General features: G+C 43.1%; 1 protein-coding gene across 6 annotated transcripts in view; it reads left to right on the forward strand.

The window, feature by feature from the left end:
- The window catches only part of LOC122946554 (phosphatidylinositol 3,4,5-trisphosphate 5-phosphatase 2B-like), a 109,182-nt gene that overhangs the window by 75,130 nt on the left and 7,746 nt on the right, over positions 1 to 26,306 (forward strand). For 3 of the 6 annotated variants that reach the window (XM_044306265.1, XM_044306269.1, XM_044306270.1), the window contains 16 exons: positions 321 to 399; positions 3,537 to 3,605; positions 4,964 to 5,160; positions 7,364 to 7,481; positions 7,588 to 7,684; positions 9,006 to 9,144; positions 10,269 to 10,368; positions 10,850 to 10,935; positions 12,228 to 12,309; positions 12,429 to 12,512; positions 12,595 to 12,693; positions 14,558 to 14,646; positions 14,744 to 14,831; positions 14,929 to 15,105; positions 17,691 to 17,769; positions 23,763 to 24,115. In XM_044306265.1, the coding sequence (XP_044162200.1) occupies positions 321 to 399; positions 3,537 to 3,605; positions 4,964 to 5,160; positions 7,364 to 7,481; positions 7,588 to 7,684; positions 9,006 to 9,144; positions 10,269 to 10,368; positions 10,850 to 10,935; positions 12,228 to 12,309; positions 12,429 to 12,512; positions 12,595 to 12,693; positions 14,558 to 14,646; positions 14,744 to 14,831; positions 14,929 to 15,105; positions 17,691 to 17,769; positions 23,763 to 23,976 (1,797 nt within the window). In that variant the 3' untranslated portion in view covers positions 23,977 to 24,115. Of the gene's footprint in view, positions 1 to 320; positions 400 to 3,536; positions 3,606 to 4,963; positions 5,161 to 7,363; positions 7,482 to 7,587; positions 7,685 to 9,005; positions 9,145 to 10,268; positions 10,369 to 10,849; positions 10,936 to 12,227; positions 12,310 to 12,428; positions 12,513 to 12,594; positions 12,694 to 14,557; positions 14,647 to 14,743; positions 14,832 to 14,928; positions 15,106 to 17,690; positions 17,770 to 23,762; positions 24,116 to 26,306 lie in introns of those variants that run through there. The other 3 variants (XM_044306267.1, XM_044306266.1, XM_044306268.1) reach the window with 2 other exon arrangements.

Genomic DNA, 26,306 nt, shown 5'->3' on the forward strand with positions numbered 1-26,306 from the left:
CAGCTGGGGTGTGTACTATGATGTTCTGCAGCAGCTGAGGTATTTTGACCCGGTGTTGGAATTAGCGGTCGGTGGCTCATGACGGGATCTGAGGACCAGCTGGAGGTGTATAACAGCTTCCCTGTATGTGAAATACGTACCTGTGACTGTTGCTTCTGAAAGCTGGATGCAAATTCAGTTACCCATTTCTATAGGATTCCATTTGAACGACTGACATACATCACCAATACATAGCGCGGTTCCCGTACCTACTGTTTTACTTTGTCTTTAAATGTGCCTGATAGCTCTGCCTTGACTGACCGATAATATTTTTCATATAGATAAGACAAAGTGATCAGGTCCATCTCCAAAGGACTTCTCCCCAAAGCCTATCTATATTTGTCGGGACTTGGAACATGGGTAAATATGGCACTGACATGTTTGTACGTACAGTGAAATGCAGTTTGGGACCCCTTGGTCAAAATTACTGTCACTGTGAACAGTTAAGCAAGTTGTAAATGAAATGATCCCCAAAGGTCATAGAGATGACACATTCCTTTTTGTATTTTAAGCAGAAACATTTTTTTTTCATCTTTTATAGTTTCAAAATAACAAAAAAGGAAAAGCGCCTGAAGCAAACATTTGGGCACTCTGCATGGTTACTACCTAGTAGCACCCCTTTTGGCAAGTATCACAGCTTGTAAACACTTTTTGTAGACAGCCAAGAGTCTTTCAATTCTTGTTTGAGGGATCATACTTCCTTCATCCATTCTTCTTTGCAAACATTTTCCATTTCTGTGAGATTCCTGGGAAGTCTTGCATACACTGCTCCTTTGAGGTCTATCCACAAATTTGAAATGATGTTCAGATCAGGGGGCTGTGAAGGCCAAAACCTTCAGCTTGCCATTTCTTCAGTTTAAAATGTAATTAAGAAATGGCAGTTTACAAGAACAGTGGAGGTCAAGAGAACATCTGGAAGACTAAGAAAAAATTATTTAAGTTTATGCCTTTTGAAGATAATTTCATGTTCAATTTGCTTATCAGTAACAGTAATTTTGACCAGAGGTGCCCAAACTTTAGTGTATTCTTTTAACTACCCATATACTTAGCTACTCATTTCTCTTATTGACAGGGAAACGAAAGGAAATGGCTAGATAATACTATTTGCTTTAGTCCATACTATTTTGTTAAAAAAATAACATTAAAAAGAGGTTTCCTGTGTTCAGAGCTGAACCCGGATGTGATGAATACCACACCTCATGCCCACTTGACGTCAACCACGTCAAACTCACGAGACCTGGTATGATCACAGGGTTTACCAAAAACGTGAAGTTACGCCCTCCAGAGGAGCACGTAAGGTCAGGCTGGTATAGTTTACACACACACCTTCTGTCCACGCGGGCACAGAGAGGCAACAAGCTGAGAGAGCCTTATCACTGCCGCAGTGAAAACAGCACGCACTCAGCCCAGGTATCTGCCACCAGTTCTCGTTTGATATAAGCCCGGTCCGCTAACGGGATTATATAGGGTCAGAAACCATCCCGCGGTAGCTTATAACTAGGCCAAAACACGGACGTGGGGATTCGTGATCGAGATACAAGACAGCACAAGATTAAATTATAGATTTAATAGCCATATGGGCACACTAGATTTAACACAATATACACAGACAATATATACAGTGGTCTGAGGTTACAGATACAGGTTATATGGTTATAACGGGGTTAAGCAGTGTAAAAGTCAGTTACCGAGTATGATGAAAGTTCCTTTGAGATGTTCTTTGCTGGAGTCCACATGAAGGGCCGTGAGCTCAGCAATTTCCTGGGTCCCTCTAAACACATGTGTAGGATGTGACCCCTCTTCAGAGAAAGACGCGCCTACTTGCTGGCACCAGACTTTTAACCTGTAGCCGTCCCCTCCCCTCCCTGCTTCAGGGAGGGGTCCACTCCCCCTCTTCTGGGCTGCAGCAAATTATCCACAAAACCCTTTAGGGTTCATAGCTCCAGACGAGAGGGTCACAGGGAGATGATTCTGGGACAAATGGACCTGCCTGGGTTCCGGCTACAAGTAGAGCCCAAACCAGGTACTGTTATGTGGTTTCTATGGAGAGATATGGATATCTCCCTACCCTGACTTCGTCCCAGTAAACAAAGACCATGGGAACGTACCTCGTGGCCACCGGGACACAAATATGTATCCGGTTTGCGCCTGCGATGGCCAGGCGATTCATAATTCCTTATGAAAGGTAGGTGCCAACATGTCTGGGAGGTCTCATTGATCCTGGGCAAGGGCAGATACCCCATGCTGAGGGTTTTTTACTGCAGGATTCAGTTGGCTCCAAACTGGTGCACGGAGGTGTGACCTTCTCCTTGAAGCCTGGACCCCCTGGGGGCTTTGAAGCAGGGCCCTCCTGTGGAGTTCCCTACCCCTGCTATCTGTCAGCAGATGGGGGTGTGAGGACATGGCTGACAGTAAATATTAATCCATATTCCTCACACCGGACATATCCCCTTCTTCACCCAGGTAGTATCTCTGAGATGAGTATCGGCGCATTTCTCTCCCTTGCCCTGCACTGAATTGCGCTCGGCAAGGGCTTTTCCTGTAGATCTGGTGACGCACTGGGTGTCTGCTAGGAGGAAGCTTCCGCCTAACAGTGTTCCTGGTGATGTCACTGGTGCTAATGCGGGGAACACTGGGAACACAGTGTAAGTTTGTAAACAAAAAAGCCCTTGCCCTGCGCTATACAGCACAGGGCAAGGGAGAGCATTGGAGAATTAAATGCTCAGATGCTCATCTTAGAGGGGCTGCCTGGGTGAATAAGGGGATGTCTCCGGGTTCAGCTGTGAACGCAGACAACCCCTTTAAATCTTGCCTATGATCTTGTGTGAAAAAAATAACATTTTGCTCATCTTGCAAATATTAATGTGCTTGAATTTAATTTTTTTTCTTGATCTTTCTTCACTTATCTTAAATATTGTTATCCTGTACTTGTAGATGGATGATACATTAATTGAGTGGTAGATCTTGTTGTTAATATCCAGTAATAAATGTTTGGCCAGGTCCACACAACTCTTTGGGTGAATGTTTGGCTCATATGCTAGAAAAAACTACTCTCTAAATAGTTTTTTAAATATCCCCTCTAGAGCTATAAATCTTCTGATTTTCTTTACCCACAACATATATGAATTTATACAGTTACAAAATGAACTAAATGAAAGTTATAAAATCTATTTGCCATAGACTGTCATTAGCCAAGCTTACCTAAAAGTAAGTACTATTGCCTCAACTGCTGAAAATGTAGTTGTATGGAATTCAATGCAACTGTACAGAAAACAAAAACATATACCAATTTATATGTGTTGTGGGAGTCAGTGGCAGACATATGCAGTTGGATAGGCATAGAGTTGCGTATGTTTAGGACATATGTTTGGTTGGCCATTATAAATTGTCCTACCAGACTGCCATGCCAGTTATGGTGTGAACCTAAACTTATTAAGTATAAGAGTATTAACTTTCTTCTTTTATGTTTATTCTCTGTAACTGGTCTACAATTGCAGTGCTGTTTTTACACAGCCCGATGTTGGGAATGAACGTTGCAGATCACCAGATTAATGTTTGTTCATCAGGTAAAACAGACACCTAAATCATAATTTCTGGGCAGCAGATCATGCTGTCTAAGGCCAAGTTCACACTTCAGTTATTTGTTCAGTTATTGCCATTAGTTATTGTGAACCAAATCCAGGTTCAGACCAAAAACAGAGAACAGGCCATATCATTCCATTATACCTGATCTCTGGGTAGGCTTCACTACTGATTTTGGCTCACAATAACTGATGGAAATAACTGACCAAATAACTTAAAGGGAACCTGTCATGTGGATATTTGATTATAATATAACTAATTATATACAATCATTACCTACTAAAAAGTACTGGTGTGACAGATGGTTACCTCATAATATACACACAAAGATGCCACATGCCGCATGCTAATGAGCTGATTTGAGTCCAGCGTGATGTCAGTGAGTCCAGCGTTCAGAGCTATAGCCACTCCCCTGCCCACCTGCTGCTGATTCATATGGAAACAAACATTCAGCAGCAGGTGGGTGGGGAGAGTCAGGAGCTCATGAATATTCAGGACTCATCATTATCAGCTGGAGATTTTCAATACAAGATGTTGGCAGATTGACTGGGTCAATTAAAGAAAGTGACCCAGCATTTTGCTAAGAGAATCAGTCACTTATTTATGTTGCCCTTAGTTAGGACACCATAAAACTGGTGACAGGTTCCCTTAAAGTGTGAACTTGGCCTAAACAGCCATCTGCTGCCCAGAAACAAGGCAGCTGTATGCTGACAAGCGATAGCATTCTCATACGGTAGAGGTGATTACTGTGTGTAAATGGAGCACTTCACCCCCACTATCAAGAAGGCAATTGACAATCGTCTGCATGTTGACGGGCAGTGTAAATGCGCCTTAAGTGAGTTTGCTAATCCAAATGTTGCATATGTTAGTGACACATAAAACGGTTGTATGAGCTGTCTGACATTCTGTGGGATGATAAAATAATATAAAACTTACCTTTACTCTCATCTGGCACCACCACTTCCTCTTCTCCAGGCTACAGCCAGTAGTGGCTGAAGCTGTGGTTTCCTGTATACCTCTGCAGCCAATCACTGTCCCCAGCCAGGGACATACACTGCTGAGGCCAATAATTGGCTGAAGTAGTTTACTGGATCATCAATGTCGCGACAACAATGTGGCACTGGCTGCAGCCTAGAGAAGTGGAAGGAGCAGGAGCAGTGGATCGATGGGGCAGGTGAAGGTGAGGTAGGTTATATTATTATGTTACTGGCTCCACAGCAGATAGTATTATAAAATTATATATATATATATATATATATATATATTATTATTATCGTCATGAAATCTTTTATGTAAAATAAACATTAATAAATAAGGTTAAATTGATACTCTGACTTCTCAGGTGGCTCATCCCCCCCGCGTTCTCTTTCTTCATGGCTGTCTATAAGAAAGATTGAGAAGAACCTGGGGAATCCTTCTGGCTGGATGTCACATGATCTTTACATGATCGGAACACAGGAAAATCCACAAGGAGATCGGGAATGGGCAGAGTTCCTTAGAACTGCATTGATTTCTCAGACAATGAAACAATACAAATTGGTAAATTCTAATCTGACTTTTCTCCGCAGTTTTTTAGCCTTAGGCCTCTTTCACACAAGCGAGATTTCCGTCCGGGTGCGATACATGAGGCAAACGCATAGCACCCAGACTAAATCCTGACCCATTCATGTCAATGGGTCTGTGTTCATCATCATTTCTGCATTTAGGAAAAATGGCAGCATGCTCTATATTCTGCATTTTTCGCGCAGCTCTGGTTCCATAGACGTATTTTTCCGGGTGCAGTGTGTTTTTCACTGATGGTTGCTAGGAGATAAAAATTGTTATGCTCCTTTTTTTATGCGGGTGAAAACTGAAACACTGAACGCAATAGCAGACAAAACTGACTGAATTTGCGTGTAAAACCATGAAAAATTGTCAAAAAGGGGTTGTTTTACTTCAGCAAATTGCATTTATAATGTAGATAAAATGATTGTCCACATTGCCTCCTTTGCTGGCTTGATTTGTTTTTCAGTCATATTATACCTGGCTCGTTTAGGCTAGGGCTACACGACGACATCGGGCATAGGGCACAACTACACTGCAACATGCGTCGCTCGACAATTTTTATAATGATAGTCTATGGTGTCGCACTGCGACATGCTGCAACTGCGACGCAACAGTTGCAGTCACATCATCTCACATGCCGCAGTTTGACACCATAGACTATCATTTTAAAAATTGTCACGTGACATTGGTGGAACAAAATGTCACGCGACACTTGTCGTCGTGTAGCCCCAGCCTTACAGTTCTTAACTTGTTTTAATTAATCCGCATTTGTAATTGAATAAAATGATGGTGAGGCCTTTCAGTAACAAGAGGACAAGAAAGAGTTCAGGGAAGGATGCAATAGCTTGGAAATCACATGATAGCAATTAATCTAGAAAATGTACCGTATTTTTCGCCGTATAAGACGCACTTTTTTCCCCCCAAAAGTGGGGGGAAAATAGCAGTGCGTCTTATACGGCGAATGTAGCTGATTTTGCCCAGTTTTCAATGATACACCCGCCGCGATGCCACGCGGCGGGTGTATCAGCTGTGAGGGAGGAGGGGCTGGGGGCGGCATCTGCATTAATAATGACAGCGGGGCCCGTGCAGTGACTGTATTCTACTACACGGGCCCCGCTCACTGTATAATCATATCTCTCTAATAGTGTGTATTACCGTACTTAAAACTAGCAGCGCTCGCCGTTCGGAGCAGAGAGGAGGCAGGAGGCAGGCCAGGAGGACGGGCACTTGCAGCGTGAGTCATACGTCACGCGCCTGCACCGCCCACTTATGAATGAAGCAGGCGGCGCAGGCGCGTGACGTATGACTCACGTTGCAAGTGCCCGTCCTCCTGGCCTGCCTCCTGCCTCCTCTCTGCTCCGAACGGCGAGCGCTGCTAGTTTTAAGTACGGTAATACACAGCGCTCATTAGCGCTCATTATGCGATTACATGCATACAACAATTAACTATTAGAGAGATATGATTATACAGTAAGCGGGGCCCGTGTAGTAGAATAGTCACTGCACGGGCCCCGCTGTCATTATTAAGGCAGATGCGACCCCCATTCACTACAGGGACACTTATGGAGGGGATCTGTGGATGACAGCATAAGATGCTATATATGTGTCATCCACAGATCCCCCCCATAACTGTCATTCACAGATCCTCATCCTCATAACAGTGCCATCCAGAGAGGATCCCCCATAAGTGTCACCCACAGATCCCCCATAAGTGTCACCCACAGATCCCCCATAAGTGTCACCCACAGATCCCCCATAAGTGTCACCCACAGATCCCCCATAAGTGTCACCCACAGATCCCCCATAAGTGTCACCCACAGATCCCCCATAACAGTGCGTCACCCACAGATCCCCCATAACAGTGCGTCACCCACAGACCACAATTAGTTCAAAACCCACCAAAAGTGCACCTTTTGGTTCAAAATAATTTTTTTCTTATTTTCCTCCTCAAAAACCTAGGTGCGTCTTATAGGCCGGTGCGTCTTATACGGCGAAAAATACGGTATATGAATCAATAAACCACTGGGAGAGGGGCATAGTTATAGGCAGTGCTGAGGTGGTCGTACCCGGGGCCTGATAAGAAGACAGCTGTTACACATTTACATTAGCACCAGATTGAGATTACATATAAGAATACACTGGTGTAGGTTGTGAAAACGATATTCCAGCAGTCTGACTAACTTCTTTTTCTGCCAAGGTCTGTGTGCACTCCATTGGGGGGATAAAACTTGCATTACTGGTAAGGGAAGAATATGAACATCTCATCTCCCATGTGCAGACATCAACTGTGAGGACAGGAATCAGCAACACCCTGGGTATGAGTCTCAGCATAGAATACTCTGAAGGCCTACATATGGGCTAGTATACATCATGTAAACGTAATGGTCTCAATTCATATATTAAAAAGAATAATTATTTTAGGTATTAGAGGCGCTGTCGGTGTCTCATTCAACTTCAACCGGGTATCATTGGGTTTTGTTACTTCTCATCTTGTGTCTGGAATTGAGAAAGTCCAAAAGTGAGTAGTTCCTTTTTTGTATGTATGCAAGTGTGCAGAGACCACCTGTGCAGCGGTGCAGGGGGGACAACGTGCCCAGCAGTGTGAAGGCTTCCTCATGTTTGAAGGAGACATACAGTATAGTACTTTGCAGACATGTCAGTGACAATGGAAGCTCCATTATTCATTTATAGTCGGTATTGTACCACTTTTATCTAGAATGACCCCCATTTCTTAGCTCTATTGTTTGTATATATAACAGTGTGCAGCCATTTTGTTTTGTGTAATTATGTTTGCTTTATGGATATGCACCTGTGATTTTGAAGGTTCTAGTCTAAATTTTCTTCCACATGGATGAGTGGGCCCAGAGAATGCCACAAGAACATTCCCCAGACCATAACACTGCAACTACCTGCTTGTGCTCTTCCAGCAATGGTTGGAGTGTCTCTTCTCTTGCCTGAGACGCCAGTGTCCATCCGTTTAATGAAGCAGAAAATGTGAATCATTGGAGAAGGCAACCCTTTGCCAATCAGCAGAGGTCTAATCCTGATACATAATTAGATGCAGCGACCATCTGTCTGCTTCTCAGCCTAATACGCAGTAGGTTTGGCTGAACTGTTGTTTTGGGCACACGTCTAGGAGCTCCCTGGTTCATTTTGGCAGTGAGCTTCTTCACTGCAGCGTGTCGGTTAACCCTCATGAACCTTCACAGCCGACGTTCACCTCTTACATCAATGGCACATGGTGCTCCAGTTCCCATGTCACTTATTCACAATGGTGTCATTTGTCCACTCACCATACACTTTCACCCCAGCAGCACATGAACAGTTCACAAACTATGCAGTTTCAGAAATATTGACACTCTTGGCCCGAACGCCAATAATTATTATTTTTACAACTCTGATAAATCACCCCTTTTACCTATGACAGCAAAGGGGGATGTGTGTGCAGACAGCCTATCACAGACCTTATATACCCACCAAGCCAGCTCAAGTAGGAAGTGGTCATAATAATGTGACTCGACTGTATATATAATATGTGTATATATATATATATATATATATATATATATCAACAGAAAATGGGCAGCACTCCAGAAAATAAAGTAAAAAAGAAATGTATTCACCCATTAGGCAATGCAACATTTCCGCTCAGTGCTAGAGCCTTCCTCAAGCAATATATATATATTTATCTAGCATTCTAATGTTCTTGTGGTCAGTGTACACCCATGTATGTATGAATATACTGTATGTGATTACCTTTACCTTGCTGAGCAGAATTTCAGTCTATATAAAATCCAGATGTGTACTGTGTCTTGCTCTTATCAGATAAATTGTTGCAGGAGGAACCAGAGTTTTGGGGAAATACTACGAGGTCTAACACTTGGAGACGAAACTTTAAGAAGCTTCCAGCTGCCTCTAAGACTCACATATCTGTTTTGGGCTGGCGACTTGAACTATAAAATAGACATGCCTTTTCAGGTATTACCAAAAGACCTTTCTTTCTTCTCCATTGACAGGCTTAACCCCTTGCCGTTGTTAATTATTTTTTTATTCAAATCTTACTTCCTGCTTTTCAAAAGCCATAGCTTTTTATTTTTCCATTCACTTAGTCATATAAGGGCTTGTTTTCTGAAGGACTTTCTGAAGTTATACTTTCTGATGGCATCATTTAATATTCCATATAATGTATTGGGAAGGTACAAAAAAAATATTAATGGGGTGGAATTGGGGGGGAAAAAAAAAGCACAATTAAGACATTGTTTTACAGGCTTTGTTTTTACAGCATTCACACTGTGGTAAAACGATGTGGTACTATTACAGCAATTGCGAGTTTATATAGTTTATGTCTTAATACTTTTACATTTTTTATATTTCCCTCTCCGGGGCTGTCTGAGAGGTCTTTTTTCATGGGCAATCTATAGTTATAGAAAATTTTGAGAGGCAAAGTGACCTAAAAATGTTGATTTGGCCATTTGTATTTTTCCCATTCCTGCATTCACCAAAGTACTTTCATACTTCGATATTTTTGGATGATGTTATACCAATTATGTTTTTTTAAAATATTTATTTATATAAAATGGGGAAATAAGGTGATTTAAATTTTTCTTTTTGTGTTTTTTCTTTTATTTTTAGCTCCCCTAGGGATTTGAACATGCAATCATCAGATCTGTTTTACCATAGACTGCAGTCATTTACTAGTGCAGTCTATGGTAAAATTGCTGTGTTCTTATTGAGCCCTGATTGTATATAAAAAGGCTCACAATTAGCAACCCCACCCTGATTAACCAGGCAAAACTAGGTGATAACCAAGAGCATAATTAGATGCAAAGTTAGTAACTAGCTGAATATGAAACAACTGGGAAATTCCTGTTGATCGTAACAACAACACTGTACTTTTAGTAGTGGCTGTGCTTGGTATTGCAGATAGAAGGAGAGCTGGATAGTCCTTTTTATTTATTCTAAGGCAAGGATTTAGGATATCTGTGTACAGAAGCTATGCATGTCCTTTGGTAACTTTTTCTCCACATATTTCCACATAATTATGAGACAAAATTGCAGTCTATCATTCTTACACCTGAGTTATTTTTTTTCCTTACATGTAGGATGTACTACAGCGTATCTACAGTGGCCAGCACCAAACGCTGCTTCCTATGGATCAACTAAACCAGGAACGTGAGAAGAAGAAAACTTTCCTAGGATTCAGTGAGAAGTTTAACATTCTTCACCTTGCAGTAATATGTAATGCATACATGGTTGATACACCCATATACTCATATCACTACAACACTTCTTGGAATTTCTTAGTATTTTCTAGTGACTATAACCTTTTACAATTTAACTAACATACTTATTATGAATTTATCAGTACATTGTATGTGCTATAAGAGAATAGGAGGGGGGAATTTATCAAATTCTGTGCACTGGGTGGCATAAGATTTTTTGATTTTTTTTGTGTATTTACTTTAATTTTACTTTACTTTTAAAAGATTGGGTGGGGCTTAAATGACAGCACAAATGTATGTAAGCTCATGGCTAGCATAGAATAGGGAAGAAGAAAGCTATTATAGCTATTAAAGTACTGTACTTGGTCATTAAAACTGAAAAATATGCTAGTCACATATTTTTTACTCAGACATCCTCGCACATATGTGATCTGCTTTTCATTTGACTTCTTCTTTTACAGAGGAGCATCCAATCACATTTCCACCAACTTGTCGCTATGAGAGAGGTTCTCGTACGTACGATTTGCAGAAAGCTAGAACAACTGGAGTGAGAATAATTTACTGAATTTCTAAATTTTCTTTCTGGTACTTCATCTTGTGTAATCCATATGTGATTAATGAAGACAAAAATTGTTACGGTACTTCCAATCAGTGTGAAGTGTTTCTGTAACTCTGATGATTCTAAGAGCAGGATTCCAGGATAGCAACCCAGATGTATTCACACTCTATTATAGAGAAGAAATTTTAACCAAGGGCAGATTGGGCCTTAAAGTGACCCTGGAAAAAAGTCTAAAAGTAGCCTCATGTGAAAGGTTGCGGTCTGTGCATGATGGTATGTCCCCTCTTCCAAACGGCACAGCCGTGTGTTTATTTCCCCTGCCTCATGCTTCTCTTCTGGCCATCCCTGTCTCCTGGCTGCTAGTGTCTTTTCCGTTAGGGCATACATTGGTCCCCAGCCAATTCTTGCTTTGCCTGGGTATTTAAGGCACCTTCCCCTGTAGGAAGGTGTGTGAATGATAAGGTTCGTAGACCTATTGCCTGTTTATTGGATTGTACAAACTGTGCCTGTCATGACCTCAGCTTGTCCATTGACCATGGTTTTGCCTGTTCACGTGATGTCACATGCAGTTGCCTCTTGTTCCACCTGGGTCAGCTTTCACTGAATGGAGACTACTCCAAGAAGAAGTGGTCTGATGGTTCCCCTGCAGTGAAGTCCAGATCCTTCAACAGGAGTGAAGTCCATGGGACCACTTTCATAATGCCCTTAGGGGTAGCCATAATTTAAATCAGTCACAAAGAGGGATCACTTCTACCATATTCACCCCCCAAATAAAGCCTCATTCACACATCAGTGTTTTGGTCAGTGATTTCCATCAGTGATTGTGAGCCAAAACCAGGATTGGAGCCTCCACAGAGTTAATATATAAGGGAAAGATCTGCTCCTGTTCTGTGTTTAGAGCCGCACCTGGCTTTGGCTCACAATCACTGATTGAAATCACTGACCGTGAATGAGGCTTAAAGGTGTCTCTTCAGTGCCTCCTCATGGGTCATTTACTCTACCATAGTATTTAACTGTATCTATACCATGAGGACACAGAGACAGTGATGCTAATCTCGAGCACTGGGCCAGTCCCTCTTGATATTGCAAGCCCAATAGCAGTCGTTGTGGAAGCTATGCTGGATTCATGTTGTCATAACCTAAGTAGGCTATATTTTTCCCTGGGGAGCCAATGCTCCATCTGACTTTAATGGTGACCATCTATCAATGCTTGATTTACCCGTATGGCTGAATCAATAGTAAATGGGCCTCTAATAACTGTCACTCTAATATTTAATTAGACTCGAATATTTGCCCCATCCTGGAGTGATCGTATCCTATGGACTTCATATCCAGATACTGAGGTTAAATGTACATCATATGGTAAGATGGAGAGATATTGAGTGCATACGGTACTTTTGTATAAATTTAATGAGTTTAACCTGTTGCAGTATATTTGTTCCATTGATTATCCCTTACTCTAAAATGTTTTGGTCTCACAGGTTGTACAGATGATATTGTGACCAGTGATCATTCACCTGTTTTTTCAACATTTGAGGTTGGACTTAATGCTTTGTCTCCGAGAGGTAAAATACAAAGTATATTGTTGTGTAAGGATGATACACTGGCCATACTGTTCATCTCCCCTTTTTACACTTCCTTCTCTAGATTGCAGTTATAACCTTAAATTCCTGGGTATTGAAGCCATTATTAAAACTCAGAACCGGTCCAAAGGATATATTGAGTTCCAATCCCTGTGCTTAAAAGGTAAAACAGTCCATTTTATAGATATTCCTCATTGTTCTTACATAATCTCCATTATGTACTCTGAATATCTACCCATGAATACCATTTTTATCATCTAAATAGGATCAAAAAGTTTTGCTAAATAATTTGCTAGTAAATCTTTATACTGCTCCGAGCTGCTTTGGTTTTTACAGTCTTTGCAGCAAATTGTCCTGTCTGTTCCTCTTATAGTAGAATCCCCTATAGACTAAAGAGATAAAATGCTGCTGCCTACAGTCACCACTAGAGGGAGCTTACTGCAACATATTATACATTGAACTTTTAAACAACACATAATGAAGTAAACTTCATATAGCCAGCATCTAATCTTTAAAATCTATGTCTATGCGATGTGCTAATGTCAGCAGACATAACTGTATGACTTATATCTCCCTGCCTGACGCCGCTCGCGCTAAATAATGACTTTTATAATATGCATATGAGCCTCTAGGTGCTAGTGGGGCATTGCTGCAGCACCTAGAGGCTCAGTTCTCTCACCGCTTGGTACGCCCTTGTATAGGTGATTGACATCCTAGGTCTCCTCCGTGCCACGCAAATCCTGCACCTGCGCTGTACATTTTAGTGTTAGGCGCAGGCGCAGTGAGTGAAGGATATATGAATGTACCCTAAACTGTGAATGGTGGATTCTGTGTTATCTATATCTATAGTTGATATCTGTCATTCTAATCGTGTCTGTAATGATACATAGATGACTTCAGTAAAGTGATCTGTACTGATCCAGAAATGTCAGCTCTTATTAGGCTTAGTGGGCAGTGTAAAAACTGCAGGATTTTAGTATTTTTTTAAATATATATAATGACATGGACAATTAAAAATAACATCACCAAAAATTCTTGAAATATAAAACTTGAAACATAAAACCTTGATTTAATCAATAGGGCATTTTCTGATGACAGAATTGCAGTGACATTCAGGGGGAGAGCTGGGAGGAAGGGAGTGGTAGTTATGGTGGCAGTTTTGGGAATGGTAGGTCTTATGGTGGCAATCCTAATTCAATGCTCTGGGGCCATGTAGTGATTGGAGGGGTCACCCTGTACTTTTGAAGTCTCCTGCCTGGTGGTGGCTGTTGTGCCTTTGATAGTGAATGGTTGACAGGGTGCAAGGCAGGAGAGGAGGAATGAGTGGAGAGCTGACAAATAATGGTGGAGTCAATGAACAGGTCCATTCGGTTGCAAAAAATAGTCTCCTTTTACTGAATAGATAACGAGAGTAGTAGTTCATACAGCAGCAGCTGAAGCATTGTACCCTTTCTACCCTGTTCTCTGGCAGCTTCCAGTCTTAGGAATGGTGTTTCCTGGAACAGGCTTCTCTTTGGTCCTATTCATCAGGAGCTCACACATGCATGTCTTACTTCTAGCTCTGGTGACTATAATCTTACTTACCAGGTGGCAGGACTAGCCCATCACCCTGAAAACTAGGCTAAGACTACCAGTGTTAACTGCTCATTGCCCATATATAACCATTAGGTATACAGAGTGCATAAGGAAATACATACTTTAACCAAAGATCACATCTAACTTTGCAGCAAAAAATGACCCTATTATTAGTGCTGCTCTGTACTACTGCATTACCCTTTAAGAAGCTAATTATTACTTCATTTTGAATCACACAGCAACAGGATGGCACAAGTTAGAGATTTACTTTAAGCTGATTTGATGTTGTTCCCCAAGGTCAAGTATCAAAAAAACTAAGTAATGATGGAGCAATGATTCTGACACATTGAGATTGCGCTACATCCAGCCACTAGCCTTTGGAAATTCATGAGAGATATTATAGATCTTATGATCCTACTTCATTGCAGCTTGTTATCTCGTGTATTTCTCAGGAACTGCACAAAGTAGAGTGAACAGTATGCACAGTTCAGAAGGGGCAGCGTTTGTAAAGCTTGGTTGGTTAGAGCAAGACTTGCCAGAGGTAAAATGCAGAGAGACTGAGAAAAACTCATATATCGTCAATCAAAAAAAGAAACAAGTCTGCGTTACAAATTTCGATTCTGTGTTTACCCTTATAGCTCACCCTGATTGAAGACCTCACCCAATCTACCTGTTCTGGACACTTACTCTTGAGTATCCGTCCAGCAGATGGTGGTGAGTCCTATGGTAAGTAACTCTTATGCAGAGCATATTTTGGCCACAAAGCATGCCTAAGCATATTATGCTTCTTTCTTTGCTTTTCTGTTTTCTTATTGTCTTCTAGGTGAGTGCTGTGTCTCCTTGCGGACAGAGTATGTTAATACTGAGAATCATATCCAAGTATTTCTTTCCCAGCGAGGGGAGGAAACAGGGTCTTTGAGGGGCAGGATGAGAATGAATCACCTCCCAGTAGTTAATCCAGCGAGAAGCTCTAACATGGCAGGCAAAGAAACTGAGAAAGGTAGGAAAAATGACTTGGGCCTCCTAGTGTATTGTTATGTAAAAGTATTTGATGCATCTGAATGCATGTTATAAGTTTATCTAATACTATGGTATGGATACATCTGCCACCAAGATTTGTATTTTTTTTTTATATTAAGAGTGGTTCATCTTTGGCATACCAAACAAGATAGTAGTGATGAGGACTTATGAGACGAATATGTAACATTTAAAAGTTATAATTATTAAGAGGAAAGTAAAGACTTAAGGTAACATGCCCCCAATGGGAAGTGATAATGAATAGTGCTTGCAATAACTAGAATGTAAACTGCCTCCATTGAAGTGCACAAACCAATATTACACCGACCTGCAGACAATTCTTCTTTATACAGTGGCACTTTAGATATGGGCATCTGTAAGACAGAATAGTGGTCTAAACAGACTTTGCAGGTGGCACTTCTAGTGAAGGGTCCTTTCAATAAATGGTTGTCCTCCAATCAGTGGTATTGCTTGGACTGCTCATTGACTGGAGGTGAGCTGGTGACTTTTTTCCAGGACTATGCCATCCACATGTTCTGAATATAAAATACAGAGTGGTTGTGCACACCTCATTTGGAAGGATTCATCCAGCGTATTTGTATACAAGAGGTTCCTATAGTGTAGTGGTAATAAATGATTTTATTGTACACATAATTAGAAAAATGAATATAATATAAAAAAAAAAAAAAATTGTACATGTCAAAAACCCTATTTAAGTCTGCCTCTTACTGCTGACTTTGCGGTTGATATTTTCCTTCTGGAGTTCTATACTGGTAGTTTGTGGATCCTCTACTTCCCGCTCGTCTCAAGCTAAGTCCTCCTGTTTTCTCCTTTGTGCGTGTGTTGCTTCTAGGTCTCAGGGAGACACTGGTCCCCGTGCAAGGTACCGGCTATCTTATTCCCCTATCCCTAAGTTAGGGTTTGCTATAGAGTCAGCAGGGCTTAGGTTCCAGCATATGAGTTTGTTCACCATCAGGACTTGCTCATACTGTCAGCAGTCAGGGAGAGGCTCAGAGATTGTTAGGAGGTTACCATTCCCTCCTCCCTAGCTTTGGGGCTGAGTCTGTTTACCTGTTGTTGTTTGTTTACTTGGTGTTCCTCTTATCCCTACTTGCCGTGACAGCATGTGTATGAGGGAATGGAGACCAATAGCTGTCAGCTGAACCAGTGTGCAACCTTCAGCTATTTTATGTGCATGGTCAACCTTAGGCATCTCATGGATGTTTGTAGCTAAAGTGCCACTGTCTCTTGACTGCTGGGGTACCACTTCCTGTGGTGTTACTGTTCACTATCATATAATGAACTTCTTGTGCCATGGGTCCAGTTTCTCTGATCCCTGATGACCAGCTCTTATTGCTGAAGGAAATATTGGGGGACTTTATCATGAGGGGAATATTTGATCTCAATTTTGCTTGAGTCTGTGATGGAGTACTTTATATCACATTAGTGATTAATTTTCAGTAAAACTCATTAACATAGCTAACCACTCCCACTTTTTTACCCATATTATAAAACTGGAATGGGTGGTGTAAAGATTCAAAAAGTTGCAAAATGTTTGCACAAGCAAACCCAAAAAGTCGCAAAAGCCTATTTTTGTGACTTTTAGAAGCCAGAATTCTGGAGTAAAGGCCTAATAATTTAGGGCCATTGTCTGCACAGTGCCCGCTGAAGAGGAAATGTAAAATTACATGGTGGCTGTTTAACTAAAGAACTGTCCAAGTCGATGTAATGCATGGATAGCCCCATTCTGCCAGTGCTGCTTTATAGAGCATATGGTCTAGGTATTCAGCATGAGACCCTTATAATCTGATGCCATGTTAACCAAAGCAAGCAATGCAACAGCTCACTGCAAACCAAATAAAGTACAAAATTGCATCATAATATCAAATGCTGAACTAATAAGTTAGAGATACTTGGCAAATCGTTTTGTACAAAATTATTTGAGCCCGTCTGCCGAACGTCAAGGCGATCTCTAGTTAGACGGGTTCCTAACACTAAATATACCTGTCATGTGCCATAACGGCTATCATATGATTCAGAAAGTGCAGGTTCCACTTACATGCTGGATCCGCCTGAATTTCTGTCATTTTCGGTGCCAAAATGGCCTCCATTATATCCAGGGAAAGCAGTTACCAGCATGCACGCCGGGCCCACTTCACACCACCCCCGGCACCACATGGTCACCAAGGACTGCAATGAGAGTCCACACACTATCTCTCTCCTGGTGCCATATGGCTTCAGTGAGTGAGGGGGAGCGGGCCAGGCTATATACTAACACTAATTAAAATCAACCTGTGGGACAAACGAGCTGGTCAGGAGTGCACGACTGGGGAGGCAGCCACACCTCCAGCACAAACTGCAGAAAAAAAGGGGGTCAGTCAGCACATCCCAAAGCGCAGGGGAACGTTGCTATGGCTGAGAACAAGACTAATGCCATATCTGATGCCATGTCTACTTCCAATAGGATTAAAATATCTTCTTACGCGATGTACACCTCTTTTCCACTTGCCACATATTAGTATTCATACAAGTTCTTCCATTCTTGCACTTTTCATTTCTACAATTTAGGTGACTCCACAGTTGTTATGCCCAAATCTTCTGCTGATACTCTCTGTGGCCATTCACGATTATCAAGGCGTCCTACCAGGTAACGTAACGTACATGTCTTATTCTATCTAGGTGATAAGCTGGTGATTGCAGTTCCCTTGATGACTGTACAATCCATTTGAAAAATCTTCAGACCCTTTCATTTGTTTTCACATTTTGTTATGTTGTGATTTTGTGCTAGAAACAGAATGCTTGAAATCTGCCAATTTATTGAAAGGGAAAAACTGCTAAGTATTCAGACCCTATATTCAGTACTTAGTGGAAGCATCTTTTGTAGCGATCACAGCCTTCCGTTCTCTTGGGTTTGATGCCACAAGGTTTACACACCTGGATTTTAGGATTTTCTGCCATTCTTCTCTGAAGATCCTCTCAAGTTCTTTCGGGTTGGATGGAGACTGTCGGTGTACAGCCATTTTCATGTTCGATTGGGTTCAGGGCCGGCCTTAGGTGTTCAGGCGCCCTGTGCGAGCTAACCTTGTGGCGCCCCCCCCCCCCTTACACCTGGTCGCATAAACACACACAAAGAGGAAAAAAAATCTTTGTAACAAATATACTACAGATAACACAGTGATAACTCTCTGAGTACAGTCTACAGATAATGTAGTACATGTCACCTGCAGTCCTATGTAACACCACAAATAACACTTAGCTCTCTGAATACAGATAACACAGACAGTGATGGCTCTCTGATTTCTGAAAATGTAGCAGTGTTACCTGCAATCCTATGTAAAACCACAGATAACACTAGTGTAGATCATGTGGCAGTGTTACCTGCAATCCTATGTAAAACCACAGATAACACTAGTGTAGATCATGTGGCAGTGTTATCTGCAGTCCTATGTAAAACCACAGATAACACTAGTGCTGATAATGTGGTAGTGTTACCTGCAGTCCTATGTAAAACCACAGATAACATTAGTGTAGATCATGTGGTAGTGTTACCTGCAGTCCTATGTAAAACCACAGATAACACTAGTGTAGATCATGTGGTAGTGTTACCTTAGTCCTTAGTGTGCCTTCCTGTGTCTATCGCACGGACTCCCTGCTGGCGGCGCTGCCTCCTCTTCCTTCTTCTTCCTCCGCACAGAACGTCCTGATGCAGCTGCGTCAAGACATAGGAACAGTGGGCATGGTGATGGTGACAGACAGGAAGAGACACACACACACAGGGACGGACACACACACATACATATGATAAATATGATCACATCACAGTTCCTGCCTGTCTGCTTTGGTAAAGCTGGGCATAGCTGGGCTATGCCAGGCTTTAGCAGAGTGGGCACAGAACAGTGGACACAGGGCACAATATGTATGCAAGCACAGCTGAGCGAGTGCAGGGCAAGGGCCCGCATACACATTACTCCTCCTGCCTGTCATACCCCCCCACACCGGGCATTTTGGGGGGCATTAGGGGTTGGATGATGCGGATTGTGCACATAGCCACCAATCATATCCCTCCCCCACCTCCTAAAGGTAACTGATGTGCTGGGGGAGAGGAATATGATTGGTGGCTATGTGCACACTCAACATCAGCAGCAAGGAGTTAAAGTCCAACCCTTAATGGCCCCCAAAATCCCTGGGGGGGGGGGGGGGGGTTGATGTAGTAGCAAGAAAGCACACTGTCCCCCTGTCCTCTATGAGCCCCCCTGAGTCCTCTCTGAGACCCCCCCTCCTCACCCATTGCACACTTTTCCCACTCCAGCACCCCCCCCCCCCAGTCACCATGGCATTGGTACATTTCTCCCTGTCCCCTCCAGATGGGCAGCATCAGCACATCTCTGCCCACCCCCCCAGTCACCATGGCATTGGTTACCAATGCCATGGTGACTGGGTGGGACGGGACAGAGATGTGCTGATGCTGCCCATCTGGAGGGGACAGGGAGAAATGTGCCAATGCCATGGTGACTGGGGGGGGACAGAGATGTGCTGATGTTGCTGCCCATCTGGAGGGGGAAGGGAGAAATGTACCAATGATTGGTACATTTCTCCCTGTCCCCTCCAGATGGGCAGCATCAGCACATCTCTGTCCCGTCCCCCTATCCCCCATGGCACACTGTTGGCACATTTCTCCCTGTCCCCTCCAGATTCTGCATCTCTGTCCCGTCCCCCCGTCCCCCATGGCACTGTTGGCACACACATTTATCATTTTCCAAATAAATACATACTTGTTCTTGTAGATAGACCATAGACGACTAGCTCTAGCCTGCTCTAGCTGTAGTGCTGCCGCCTGCCACGTGGGCCTTGCTGTGTCTGCTGGGCGCGCTCCGTCTTCTCTCTGGGGGCGGAGCTCAGTGGCACTGGCAACGTCAAAAGGAAAGACGTGCCTGTGCAGTGCGGTCCGCGGCAGCTACGTTCCGTCTCCAGCAGTCACTGGTCTGCCGTCTGCTCTCTTAAAGAGACAGGCAGGCGCAGGCCAGCCAGGCAGCAGAGAGAGCGGAGCTCAGAGCGGCCGCGAGCCCCGCCCCCTCCTCACTCCTTCAGTCCGGACCGGAGCGATACCTGTGTCACACTGTGACTGTGTAAGTCCGCCGCCTGCCCGCAAAAGATTTGCGTCACGGCGGGCTGTCGGCCGCCCGGCGCCCCTGTTGCTATGGCGCCCTGTGCGGCCGCACAGCCCGCACACCCCAAAGGCCGGCCCTGATTGGGTTACAGTCAGGGCTCTGGCTGGGCCACTCAAGGACATTCACAGAGTTGTCCCTAAGCCACTCCTAGGTCCAGAGTGCTCTAGATCAGGTTTTTATTAAGAATATCTCTGTACTTTCCCTTATTCAGCAGAGAAATGATGGGAGATTTGGTTCTCCCCTATCAAACCTCATCCCTGCTTAGTGGGAGCGAAATATGTTATTAAACTGGGGCTTAAGGGAGGGGAGGGGTGTTAGTTACATGGGACTGGATATTATAGAAGACTGGAGGGTAAGGAGTTATGTTATTCACATGGGACTATGTGTTGGAGGGGATTTAAGTTATTTACATGGGACTGTATGTTATAGAAGACTCTAAGGAAGAGATGTTATTTACATAGGACTGGAGGGAGAGGACTGGTGTTATTTACATGCGACTGCATGGTATAGAAGGTAGAGAAGTGAAGCTACTTACATGGGACTGTATGTTATAGAACAGTGGTCAGCAATCTTCAGCACTCCAGCTGTTCTGAAACTACAAATTCTCAGCATACTCCATTCATTTCTATGATAGTTCTTAGAAAAGCAGAGCACTGGAGTACTGGAGTTTGCCTACCCCTGTTATAGAAGACTGTAAGGAAGAAAGGTTATTTACATGGGACTGTATCATATAGAAGATTGGTGGGAGAGGACTGGTGTTTTATACCATGCAGTCCCATGTAAATAAGACTGGAGGGAGAGGAGTGATGTTATTTACATGGGACTGTATTGTATAGAAGACAGTATGGAGAAGACAGGCATTATACTTTATGGGGGCACTACAGAAAAGATTATAACTCCAGGGGCTATGGTAGGGGGCATTATAATTACAGGGGGCACTGCAGGGAACATTATAAATACTGTGGGCAGTGGTGGGGGCATTACTACTACCGAGGGCTCTATAAAAGTGCCTTATAGATTATATATAGATTATAAGGGGTGCCCTATAGGGGGGCCTTATTAGTACTGAAGGCACTGTAGGTAGCCTTATTACCACTGGGGGTACTATGGGGCTTCCGCCTGAGGGCATCTGTGTTGGTCCCATGTCCATATGTGCCCGCATTGCTGAGAAAAATTATTTTTTAATATATGCAAATGAGTCACTAGGAGCAACGGCGGTGTTGCCGTTACACCTAGAGGCTCCGGTTTCTCTGCAGCTGCCACTCGCTGTCTATTTTGACAGGGCCAGTTACAGAGAGAGCAGAGCCTATAGGTGTAATGGTAACGCCCTCGTTTGTATATAATTAAACATATTTTTTTCAGCAATGAGGGCACGTATGAACATAGGACCAACACAGATGCCTTCAGCTGCCAAGTGCACATGCAACGCGTCAGCCCTTTAATTGTGCAAGCGTATGAGGGAGTCCTGAGGGATAGCTGAAGTAGGCCTTTACTTTAGTGCCAGCTTCCTCCCTCCACTGAAGTGCCTAGGGGAGCATATAATCTAAATACTGCCCTGGCTCCACATCAGCAGCACAATGTAGTATCACACTGCTGGTCTGTGTAGGAGGAGGAGCGGTGAGGCTGGGAATCTGCTGTGCTCCTACACAGACCAGCAGAGCAATGTGTGACACTACGGCGTGCTACTGCGGTGGAGCGCTGGTGGCTGAGGAACATGAGGAACTAGGTGAGTATATATTTTTTTTTACTTCCTGTCAAGGGGAACATATCTGGACATAACTACTGTGAGGGGGAAAATATCTGGGCTTAGCTACTGTGTAGAGGGCACATATCTGGACATAACTACTGTGAAGAGGCACATATCAGGGCATAACTACTGTGAAGAAGCACATATCAGGGCATAACTACTGTGAAGAGGCACATATCAGGGCATAACTACTATGAAGAGGCACATATCAGGGCATAACTACTGCGAAGAGGCACATATGAGGGTATAACTACTGTGAAGAGGCACATATCTGGACATAACTACTGTGAAGAGGCACATATCAGGGCATAACTACTGTGAAGGGGGCACATATCTGGGCATAACTACTGTGAAGGGGGCACATATCTGGACATAGCTGCTGTAAAGGGTCACATATCTGCACATAGATACTGTGAAGGGGCATATATCTAGTCATAACAGCTATGAAGGAGGAACATATCTGGGCATAAATGCTGTGAAGGGGGCATCTCTGCACATAGCTACTGTGAAGGAGGCACAGTGAGGGCATAACTACTATGTGCTGGTACAAAGAGGGAATAATTACTATGTGAGGGCATTAAGGGGACTGGGTGCGTATAGTTATGCTCTGGGTGGAGTTAGAAAAGTGGCCTAGTATGAAAAAAATATATACATATCGTAAACATAAAAACATCTTGTTACTATGGGCTATTATTTGCACGTACATGCTTATATTTGTACGTGTGGTTTGGGGGAATAGGGCAGGTACATTCTTTGCACAGGGGCCCTTTGTCTGTGTCCGCCACTGGCTGTACATGTATGGCACTGGTAGCGAAGGGGTTAAATGAACAGGTTTGTAGTATGAGAATCACTAATAGCCACTAACAAATAAATGCAATGGATTTCACCAAAAGACAGATCTTACGAAATAGATTGTTCTTGGGTGATATATAGTTAGGAACAGAATCTACAGACATACATTAGACTATGGTCAGTGAAATCTGCCATTTTTGGATGTGTATGGGGAGCTGATCCTTTCAGTCTCCTGGGATATCAGTCATTGTCTGGAGTCTGGCAAAGGCTTTCTCCTCTCTTCTCATTGAAAACATATACACACTTGGCCATAAATACTGTATGGGGGATTTGGGAGAGATAGCTGTCAGCTGAATAGGCTGAAGACAGATGCCAGTGATTGTCAGCAGTGGTCACATATTCTTGACGTGACATCACTGCTGCAGCCAGGTAAGCACATCCTGGCCAGTAGAACCAGAGTGGTGGTCCACAGTTGACATGCCTATCCCTCAGTCCTTTAATAAATCTGGTTCTGTCATTGATTTATTCCCATGGCAATCCGGAACATAGGCCTCAGTCTCCCGGACCGCATGCCAAGCAGGGACATAGAGCCCATACAAGAAGCAGCATTCCTGCCACCCACTGAGGGAATTCATCCTTATTCAGCTTTGCACTATTTGCGGCCACAATCCGGTTGCACTGAAGAAGGCTATTCAGCCGAAAACGTTCTTTTGACTGGAACCGCACAAAATAAAAGCTTTATACTGAAACTCAAGTGGAGTACAGGAGTCTTTCTAAATTACAAACACAGCATGAAAATGGTTGCTAGCTTGACTGAAAAACATAATTGGTTGGATGTTCATCAAGTGTTGTTTTGTCTTCAGTCTATATGTCTATGTGTTAATATTTTATATAAACGACTGGAGTGGTAGTAAAATGTCTTCTTCTTTACAGACAACGTCCTGCAAGTATTTGCTGTGAAAGTTACAGTAATGCTGAATATTTTCTGTTTGAGAGCTCAAGTTGCTCTTCCACTCCAACATCTCCAAGGCCTCGATCTGCACTATTGAGTGGAGAAAAAACACCAGAACATGGGCAAAAATTATTTAGGGATGGCTTAGAGTGGTCAGATGCATCACCTCGAACTAAGAGACCCACCTTCAGATGAAAGATAGACGTCAAAGTTATGCTTAAAGGGAGTCTGTCACCACAATTTTACAGTATACACTGCTTACATAGCGCTGTAGCATAAATGTACATGAGTCAAATGGTACCTTTGTTCAGACATTGACCAGCAGCAAAAATGCTGTTTTATTCATATGCACATGAGGGCTCGCAAATGTCCAGCACCGACGTTCGGGCTGTAAGTGCCCAGACCTCTCTGCTTTCTTCTCAGATATCTCCTCCCCAGCCTGTTGCTTGGCCCGCCCTGTAAGCCCCTTGCGTCATCTAGTGTATTGGCCGAGATTCCGCCGGTGCATGCGCAGTGCATGGAGCGATGCCGTAGCTCACAATGGTCATCACAGTGGGCATTCCCAGGCCCGGCGGTGAACTGCACACTCACAGGATTTCGGCTAGCACATTGGATGACGCAAGGGGCTTACAAGGCGGGCCAAGCAAGAGGCTGGGGAGGTTTTATCTGAGAAGAAGGCAGAGAGGCCTGGGCACTTACAGCCCAAACACTGCCCCTGGGCACTTGAGAACCCTCATGTGCATATGAATAAAATGGCATTTTTGCTGCTGGTCAATGTCAGAACAAATACAGGCTCCCTTTAAAGAGGTTTTCTGAGATTTTAATACTGATGACCTATCCTCTAGACCAGGGGTGCACAACATGCGGCCCGGGGGCCACATGCGGTCCTCGATACCTTTCTGTGCGGCCCCCAATCATCTGGTAACAGACATGTATGTCTATGTCTTGTGGCTGCTCACATGTATCTTTCATGTATTTTCTCATTAAATGGGAGTACTAGAAGTGTAACTAGACATTTATGATATATACTGTATGTTCAATATGCCATAAAAATAGTATTTCAGTTGGTATCACCCCTTTAAGTTTTATTTTCGGCCCTTGGAATTGGTTCAGGCTCACAACGTGGCCCCCAACCAGAAAAGGTTGTGCACCCCTGCTCTAGACAGATGAACTGGACAGTTTTTAAGCCCATTTAAATATGGGCGTTCCTGGTTTGCAGTTCACTGTTACAGCATCAGAGAAGGAACTTCAATTCCTTGATGTATTGGTTCATGTGGTTGATGGGGAGATCAGGACTGATCTCTATCAGAAGCCTACAGGCATGAACAACTTACTTACTCATGACAGCTATCATCCTCGGCGCATGGTGGACTCCTTACCATGGAGCCAACTTTTTTGCGTGAGAAGAAATGTCTCAGATGATAATAACTTCTCTAAAATAACTGGTGAGATGTGTAGCAAATTTATAGAAAGACGTTATCCTAGGAAACTTCAGAGGAAAACACGGGAGAAGGTTATGTTGATTGATAGGGAGTCCACACTCGACCGATCGTCTCGCAAGGAAACGGGAGAGAATTCAATTTGTATCTGTATCTGGACAGCATAGTGGAGATATTGCCAAAATTTTGAGGAAGGATTGGCATATTTTGCAGAAGGGATTGCCTGAGATTAAAGAATTTAAGGTTTCTCTAATGATGGCATACAAAAGAAATACTAATTTACGTGATAAATTGGTAAAGACGGCTGTTGGAGAGCCACATGAGAGTGGACAAATATATTTGGCCCCTCGGAATAATGGCAATTTTCCATGTCTGTCCTGTTGCAATTGCAGCAGTATCATGAAAGGGGATACGTTTTTGCATCCATATAGTGGCAAAAAATTCTGAATTAATGGATTTTTCACTTGTAGATCGAAATACATTGTGTATGATCCAATGTCCCTGTAGTCTCATATACGTGGGCGGGACCACAATGGAGATCAGGGAACGGATCAATAAACACAAGAGTACAATTAGGAAGAAGATGCTGGACAAACCAGTGGCGAGGCATTTCGTCGAGCATGGACACTCTATCAATCAACTTTGGTTCCGGGTAATAGACGCAGTGGGGACACTCACAAGAGGGGGGATAAGGACAAAATATTGAGGAAAAAAGAACTTAAATGGATATATACTCTAAGATCAATGCAGCCTTATGGACTCAATTTGGAGTTCAATGTTGCAGGGATCGATTAGAGTACTCCTCTTTATACACGGGTATAGATTTTATATGATTTTGTATGTACATGTAACAAATGATTTTAATGTGTATCACTGTAATTGCCCCCTGAGATTCACATTGTGTTGGTTTTCACTTACTGTACTCTGACATTTTTTGTATCTATGGTAGCTGATCGCACCATAGTGTACCACAAGGATGCTCCAGCTGTTATTATTATATGGATTGTGCGTTTTTTTTTCTTTTTTTCCCTCTTTTGAGGGATCTGATTGCACTTAGTAACTAGCGAGTGTGTGTCCTTGGCAACA

Source organism: Bufo gargarizans, chromosome 9 (genome assembly GCF_014858855.1).
Source record: "Bufo gargarizans isolate SCDJY-AF-19 chromosome 9, ASM1485885v1, whole genome shotgun sequence".
NCBI classification, from domain to species: Eukaryota; Metazoa; Chordata; class Amphibia; order Anura; family Bufonidae; genus Bufo; species Bufo gargarizans.